The sequence below is a fragment of the Impatiens glandulifera genome, chromosome 1 (assembly GCF_907164915.1).
Source record: "Impatiens glandulifera chromosome 1, dImpGla2.1, whole genome shotgun sequence".
Lineage (NCBI taxonomy): Eukaryota > Viridiplantae > Streptophyta > Magnoliopsida > Ericales > Balsaminaceae > Impatiens > Impatiens glandulifera.
In genome coordinates this window covers 39,455,228-39,464,417 of record NC_061862.1, presented here as the reverse complement: position 1 = coordinate 39,464,417, position 9,190 = coordinate 39,455,228, and the positions used below count along the sequence as shown (strand labels likewise).

The window sequence follows — 9,190 nt, the reverse complement described above, 5'->3', positions numbered from 1 at the left end:
ATATCATTATATCCAACATTTCGTTTGATCTAAACATGACATATATTTCTTCTATTCATATACTCATATTTACACTTAGATAGATAATTATAATTTGAAAATAACTCGAGTTAGATTGAGAAGGTGTTTAAACGGATAAATATTATTAAATTTATTAATATATAAATAATTAAAATATATTTCAAAACATTATTAACTTAAATTCATATCTAAATAAGATATATTTTTATTTTTCAAATTGAGCCATTTTCTTTCTGAGCAACGATTTATTTTCTTTCTTTTAAATTTAATTATAATCAAACACAATTTATTCACTAAATTATTGTATCGATATATTAATATTAAAATATTTTTACAAAAATAAAATACACCTACTCAAAATTATCTCAATCAATATTTATTAAATAAAATTAAAATATTATTTTAAAATAAGTTGAAATAAATGAATTAGTAGAGTCGAAACTCAACTATCTAGAGAATGGCAAGATAGTAAATTAGGAAAGAAGGGTACATTTTGAGTAGTTCAATGACAACACAAAGAATCTAATGAGTATATCACTGCTGCCACTTCTGTTGTTCTGTTGCTGAATATATAAATGTGTGTGGGTGTGTGTGTGAGAGAGAAGGAAATATATGAAGGGTTTCTTGAAAGAGTACACAAATTTCCAAATCTGAGCAACTAGTAAGCTCAAAAAAGTTCCTTAAAGAGAGGTTTCTTGATGGAAGACAACAATTTCCAAATCCGAGTAGCCCATCTTTTTCTATATTTAGAACAAAGTTTTGAAGAATTCATAGGGGGAAACAAATGAATGAATATCCCAAGAAACTGATCTACTCATGACTTCGATCTCTTTAACAATCAATTAATTAATCTCTGACTTATAACATCTGATTGCATACCAAAATTGAACTAAAGTCAAGTGGTTGGCAAAAAAGGTAATATATTATTACTCAGAAGAATAAGAAAGTATAGGTTAGCTAGAGTAGAGAGATGGGATTGGACAAATGAATCGATCTGATCATAAATTGGAATTAGTGCATGCGAGTGATCCGTTGGGTCCGGTCTGGGTCGTAATCAACCAGAAAAAGAAATGCTCTTACGTAACTATCTACACAATCAATGGTTTTTCGATCGAGGGTTTTGCAATTGCAATTATATATATATGTAGTAACAAAACAAACCATAAACTCAACAGTGTGGTTACATGCATGCACCTAATGCAATTCATTTCCCATACATAAATGGTAACTTATTTTGAATTGCAATGCCCATATATATATATATATATGTTCAACTAAAACCCTAGATCCTTCAATGCTAGTTTCTTTATGGGTTATCTAATTAAGATAACAAACATTAATGGAGCTAAACATGCATAATAGTGAAGAGAGCCTAAAGAAAAAAAATCATAGAGATTTTTATAAGGTTAATGATTCATTTAATGAGAGGGTGAAACCAATGAGAAATATATTTCATTATAAGTTATTATAAATTATCTATTTGAATTAGAACTGACAAAAAAAAAATATACTCAAAATAAATGAAGGAAAATAGTGTAACATCACATCCAACCACTCAAATCTTAATATCCAATACAATCGGAATCAGAAAATCAAACACCGGGAGAGTTACATCTTTTTATTTGTATAACCGGCTTTCCAGGTCTTTTTGATCTGGTTAACAAAATTATTAATTAATTGGTACTAAAATTAAAAAAAAAAAGAGTAACTTTTATAATTATTATTATTGGGTTCGAAAGGGATATAATAATTCTTATTGATTCATTTCGATAGCAATTGATCACATGATATCCTCTCCACTTGTCTCTTTATAAAAGGTTGTTAAATAGTTGTTAAACTCATATATATGAGTCACATTAAGTTATTTCATTTTACACTACTTATGTTCCACTTATACGATTTTGTGTAGGTATGAAATGTTTTGTGACGATAACCTCGAATATTGATGATGTGTTGGAAAAACGATGAGTAAGATCTAGTCGGTGGACCAAAATGCATGGTACTATTGTGAGGATCAAGATGTTATTCCACTTACAAGTATAACCACATAAGTTATTTTTCTAAGTTGTGCTTTGTAGTTAATTAATAGTATTAAATGAGGATAATACTTTTCTTGGAAAATGATTAGTGTGTTTTGAACCGATCAATGGTTTGGTCTTTGAATTATACATCATTAAGGAGACTCATAAGTAAAATCAGGACCCACATAAATTCCTCAAGTGAAGCATATTGAATCATTCTACCCAATTTGAGATAGAGGTTATGGATGACAATGTGGATGGTCATAGACCAATTCACCGAGATTTGATCTTAGAAGCCCAATATTGTGTCACAAAAGGATGTCGTCGAGAATCATTTAATTGAGGATGACCAAGTTGCGGCAAGTGAGGAACCCACCATTATCTCGACGCTTACAATTTTCAAGGAGTAGGGCGATGTTTCTCACCATTCGTTACTTGAAGAGGAGGAATATGACAATGATGTTAGAAAATTGCCTAAGTTAAAGGTGATTATGGTTTTTATATATTTTTAGGATCTTTAAGATTTTCAATACCCATTTTTATTCTATTGAATTATAACTTCTTGTCAACTTCTTTTTATGTTTTTATGGATCTTACAAGTTTAATTTTTACCATTTTATCCTGACTTTAGGTTTTGTTTATAAGTTGGGGTATTTTGGATTTGGAACATTCTTTCTTTTATTTACCTTTAATTTTATACTTAGGAAACATTTTTATAAATGAGCCAAAACATCGGCCAAATTTCTTGATTTGTGGTTAATCATATATAAAAATATACCGTACCATAAATTAAGTTACATAACAAATAATTTTTTTTTTAAAGATAGGAAATAGTAGAAGATAAAATATAGTAAGGCATTTGAGCTAGTTTGATGTTTGTTTTTTTACTAAAAATCCAACTATTACATTTTATTTTTATTTTTTAATCACTAAATTTATTAACTAAAATATATTTATTTAAATTTTAAATACAAATAAATATTATAATAATTCAAATAACTGAAACCAAATAACGTTTTTTTATCAAATAATATATAAATATATTTTAAATATCCAATAATAAAAAAACACAAATAACCTATATCATCTAAGGATCTCTTAGGCCTTGTTCTCTTAAAAACCCATCCAAAATCAGTTTTTCAATCAATCATTTCTCAACAATCACATCACTCATTTCATTAACCAAAATACTAAAATACCTTTTATTTTAAATTATTATTTTTTTATTTTATTCATATATATCAATACCCTTTAAATACTTTTACCAAAAATAATCATCACCTCCTCAAAATCATCACCAATCATTACTTTTTTCCCTCTCTAGGTTTTTTCAAAAACCCCAATCCGAACAAGGCCTTAGAGCTCATTTAATTTTCTTATTTTTATTTTTACCCAAATGGTAACTATCCCATCATATTTCTTTTCAATCATTAAATAAAATATTAAAATACTTTTATTTATTTTATAAATTTTAAATAAAATAACATTATAATAATTTAATGAATTAAAAACTCTAAATTTCCCCTAAAAACCATTAAATAACCCATCATCAAACAAGCTCTTAATGAATGATGGTTGGATCGGCATGGCAAATGGGAAATGCACTTGCAAAAACACAGAAGAAAACTGCACTTTCTCATGATGGTTTCACTTTCTGTGCATCTATCTATCTGCAATTGACAAGAAAACACTGAATTGATAGATGGATCCATCACAATCACACTCACACTCCCCATTCACTGCCACATATCTCTCTGCCATCATCATCATCCCAACTTAATTTTAACTCTTATATGTATATATTTACCAAACAACCAAGAATATATTTAAACCCCCATGCAAACTTACCATTACTCTAATATCTTCCAAAAATCTTTCAAAAAAATGGATCATGACTTCAATACCTCATCCCTTAACATACCACCGATTTCATATCCTAATTTCGTTACCAGTCCCATCACCTCACCATGGATGGACGCCCGAATATGGAGTCGAATCCCACCCCGTTTACTCGACCGAATCCTCACCTTCCTCCCACCCACCGCCTTCTTTCGCGCCCGATCCGTTTGCAAGAGATTCTACGCTCTTCTCTTTTCCCCACCTTTCCTCGATCTATACCTTCAAATCCCCCACCAACTTCACACTTGGTTCATCTTCTTCATGCAAAATGTCCATATTACAAATATGGCTACTAACAATACTACTCATAAACCAACTTTCGAAGCTTATCTTCTAAACCCTAACGAAGCTTCGTGGCATCGAGTTCATTTTCCCTTAATCCCTCCCGGGTATTCCCCATCTGCATCCTCCGGCGGTTTAATATGTTGGGTTTCTAATGAACCGGGATCCAAGAGTTTGCTTTTATCTAACCCGATCATAGGTTCAATCTCTCCTCTTCCACCCACTCTCGCTCCTCGTCTTTTCCCTTCCGTTGGTCTCGCCGTAACTAACTCTTCCGTTGATGTAACCGTCGCCGGAGACGATATGGTGTCTCCTTACGCCGTGAAGAATTTGAGCTCGGAGAGTTTTCATTTGGATAACGGAGGGTTTTATTCGGTTTGGGGAACCACGTGTTGTTTACCTAGACTTTGTAGTCTTGAATCCGGTCAAATGGTGCATGCTAGGGGTAAATTTTACTGCATGAATTATAGCCCGTTCAGTGTGTTGGAGTATGACGTGGCGGCTAATAATTGGTCCAAGATTCAGGCTCCCATGCGCCGGTTTCTTCGGTCTCCGACGCTTACGGAGAGTAGAGGTCGGTTGTTGCTGGTGGCTGCGGTCGAGAAGAGCAAACTCAACGTTCCTAAAAGTCTCCGATTGTGGGCCCTACAGGCAAGGAATAATAGCATGCAAAACCCTAAAAAAAACAGTTTTGGTTATTTTCAAATAAATTTGTTAGTTTTAGGTTAAAGCTTGTTTGATGAGGGAATATTTGGATTTAATCCAATTAGTAATCCTCTATCACATTTATCATTTACTTTTTCTATCATATCCTCCATTTATAAACTAAAATACTAAAAGTTTAAATTTTTATAATTTTTTCAATTATAAAAATTGAGGATACTTTGGTAACAAAAAAAATCCTTTATTATTTGAAAAGCAACATCAAACAAGCTTTTCATTCTATAACCTATAGATTTCATTAGAGTTATAAATACTATTTTAAAAATGAAACTAATTAAATATGTGTGATGATGATATACAAGGAATGCGGCGGTGCATGGGCGGAGGTGGAGAGGATGCCGCACCAGCTTTACCTTCAATTTGAAGAGGTGGAAGGTTGTCGAGGATTTACATGTATTGGGCATGGAGATTTTGTGTTTATTATGATCAAGCAGCAGGAGAACAGATCGAGTAGCCATGGCCATGGAAACATTAATGATAATAAATTAGGGTTGCTGTTTGATTTTTATAGGAAGAATTGGACATGGATTGGACCATGTCCTTATATTATTAATGATGATGGCGGCGATCGACAAGAACTAGTTGGATTTGCTTATGAACCGAGGTTGGCTACACCCACATCTGGACTTGTTGATCATCTTGCAGCTCAGCTATCATCAGTCTAGCCCTAATAATTACCTATCCTTAGTTCTATTTGTATTCAACCTATTGTCTTCTTATATTAATCTTTCTTAACTAGGTGCATGTTTTTCTATAACATATATTTTATGTTGTATTGATGGCAAAAATTACCTCTTCTTCATCATGTCAAGGCAATCATCACATTTTGTTTTTCTGAATGAGAAAGTTGCAAACAAGTCTAGCTATCTATATGTTTTCATCTTTTGTCATTTCTAAAATGATAATAAATAAATATATATATATATATATATATATATATATATATACATCAAGGTTTTTATCTTGTTTTTCAAGGGATAAAAAGGGTATCCACATTTAATGTATTATTATCTTTCATTTTCATATTTTGAGAAATATTTGCCCTACTTCATTTTTGTCACGTGTACTTTATTTGAAAGTTGAAACCTCAATCTAAACATTTATCTCACAGAATTGTGACTTTTGGAATTACTTAAAAGTTATGTTTACTATTTTGTAATGAAATAATGTTACACATGTCATCAGTGTATTTATTTAGTAGTATTGCTATGCATATTTAATGTGATAATTATTTTATAACATTTTTTTAATGAAATTTTGAAAATTGAAACAAATAAATAAAAAATTATGAGTGACTTGACTGGTATTAATATATAATCTATACACAAATTTTTTTGTAAAGAGATAGGAAACCTAAAGAAACACTAAAAATGAGGAGAGACCATTAATTTTAACCCTTGTATCTTTTTGTGACGAATATTTTGATGATAGATTTAATGTCGCGATTTTAGTGTAATTCTTTACTTTAAACTTATTTTATTTTAGAGAAAAAATGAAACTCTTTTTAACCTTATTTAGAGTGAAATTTGATTTTATATGTAAAACACAAATAAATGTACGACCAAGATTGCGAATAATGTGTGAATAAAATTATGCATCGGAATAAAAATTGTTACAAAATAATGATGAAGGCCAACATAAAAAAAAAGAATTTAAGAAATAGTCGACAATATAAATTGAAAATCGCGACGACTGAGGTTATTAAAACCAATTTATCCCTTTTGTTGGTTTTATTTTCACAAGGTTGGACTAATTCAATGTTAAATATTGTAAGAAAGGGTATTGATTTTTTCCTTTAATTATCACTTAATCTTTGTTTGTCATGTTTTAATTAACATTTTCTCCACCATCAACTTTGCCATATGTGTACTATTGTAAGTGAGCTTCCTCAATCAAATACTTACTAATGAAACCTTCAAAATAAATAATAAATGGAGATGCTCTAAGAAAAAAAAAATCTATTTTGCAATGAAATCATGTTTTATTTCATTCAGTATTAGTTTCTTGAACTCCTAGTTACACATGTTAATTAATTGTATTTATTTAGTATTATTGGGAAGAGGAGTACCACAGCATGGATCCTCTACTTTACTAGAAGGCAAAAATCTTTAAGGGTACCCACAAAGACAAAAATATTTAAGAAGTACATGTGGTGTTATCATATTTATTGGAAAATTCATGTTTTATTTCATCATTCAATATATATTAATTTCTTGAACTCCTTGTTACACATGTTATTAATTATATTTATTTAGAATTATTGTTATCAATATATTTAATGCGATCTTTAATTTATCTACGTCTTTTAATGAAATTTCAATATGACGCACTATCACATTATAATGTATTGGTTAATGGTGTTTGAAAATTAGTATTTTTGCATGATTACTATTGCAATCACAGTTAATTTTAAAATTTGGCATAATAAAAAGTGGAGAAAGTGGAGGTGATATTTTTTCATTTGATATGAAAGACGTAATTAAATAAAATAAAACATTTTTAAGGTGAAAAGTTATATTTATTTTTTAATAAATATTTAAATAAAGATCGATGTAGAAAAAAAAAATTATCAAGTTTTTCTAATAAACATCATTTGTTTTAATTTTGGACAAAAAAAAAATATAAGAAATAAGATAGATTTACTAAAAAAAAAATCTAAAAAGAGAGAAAAGCTAATGAATAATAAGAGGCTAATAAAACTTTTTTTAGGTGAAGAGTGGACCAAAAAAATGTTTTTTTAATAAATATTTAAATCTAAGATATATAAAATAATATTTTAATCAACTTTTTCTAACAAACATATGTTTTGATTTTTGACAAAATAAAAAGGTTATAACAAATAAGATAAATTTACAAAAAAATAAATCTTAAAAGAAAGAAAAACTAATGAATAATAAAAGGGTAATAAAAAAAATTTAGATGAAGAGTGAATGAAAAAAAGTGAATTTTTAATATATATAAATCAAGATATAGAAAAAATATTTTGATCAACTATTCAAATATAATATCATTTGTTTTGATCTTTTGACAAAATATAACAAATAAGATAGATATAATAATAAAAAATTCTAAAAAGAGAGAAAAACTAATAAATAATAAATGTGTAATAAAAAAAATTAGGTGAGAAGTTCATGAAAAAAAGTGATTTTTTAATATATTTAAATCAATATATATATATATATATATTGATCAACTTATTCTAATATAACGTCATTTGTTTTGATTTTTGATAAAATAAAAAAGTTATATAAAAAAATATATTTGTTAAAATAAAATTCTAAAAAGAGATAAAAATTAATAAATAAAAAATAATAATAAGTGTAATGTTCCCTATATATTTAACAAAGTTTAAAATATCTCCTTCAATATTGTTCTGTTTAAAATTTCTCTTTTATTTTATTTTTATTTATCCTTAAAAATAAATAATGAATTGTAATGTTCTGAAAAAAAATTTATTTATATTTTAGGATAAAATCGTGTTTTATTTCTTTATTTAGTTCTATTCATTTAGAATCATTCTATCATATCGAATAATGTATTTACATTTTACTTGGATTATTTTAAAATTTTTAACATTCAAATAAAGAAAATTGATGCGTAATTATTATTTTGTATTTGAATATAATCTTCTAAAATTGTTTTTTTTTTAAAGATACAAAAATAAATAAATAATAATAATAATAAAATGATAAAACATTAAATGGAGATGAACTATTAATTGCGAACCTTACGTGAAGATGAACTATTAATTGCGACCCCTTATTCTCGACGAGTATATTTGTGACGAATATTTAACGATAAATTCAACGTCGAGAATTATTAGCCGCCCTTTTCTTTAACTTTCTTCTTGAACAAGTAACTATGAGTAGACGAAGAATTGATGAATTAACTGGTTAAATTTAGCAAAGTTTTTTTTTTTAAATATACGACCAAAATAGATTGAACAAAGTGATTCGAATAATACTAACAACAATGAAAAACGTTAAATAAAAAGCGCAAAAATTAAAAAATAGTCAATAATATAAATTGAAAAGGGGTAGACTTGCCATTGAAAATGGGACCCGAAAAAAGATTGGACTAATTCAGTGCTAAATATTGAAAAAAAACAAAGATTATGATAAAATAAAAGGTAAAGATCAGTATAAAACATGATAAAAATATTATAGTTTGAGGGTTAAATTGGGATTTAATCCTTAAAAAACATTATATAAACTGTTTGATTGGCTTCAAGCAGCCGAGTTGGG

General features: G+C 28.2%; 1 protein-coding gene across 1 annotated transcript; it reads left to right on the top strand.

The window, feature by feature from the left end:
• Positions 1–3,926: 3,926 nt before the first annotated feature.
• On the top strand, positions 3,927–5,611 carry LOC124925327 (protein UNUSUAL FLORAL ORGANS). Its single transcript, XM_047465301.1, has 2 exons — positions 3,927–4,874; positions 5,249–5,611. The coding sequence occupies exons 1-2, from the start codon at positions 3,927–3,929 to the stop codon at positions 5,609–5,611; spliced, it is 1,311 nt and encodes a 436-aa protein (XP_047321257.1).
• The last annotated feature ends 3,579 nt before the right edge of the window (positions 5,612–9,190 follow it).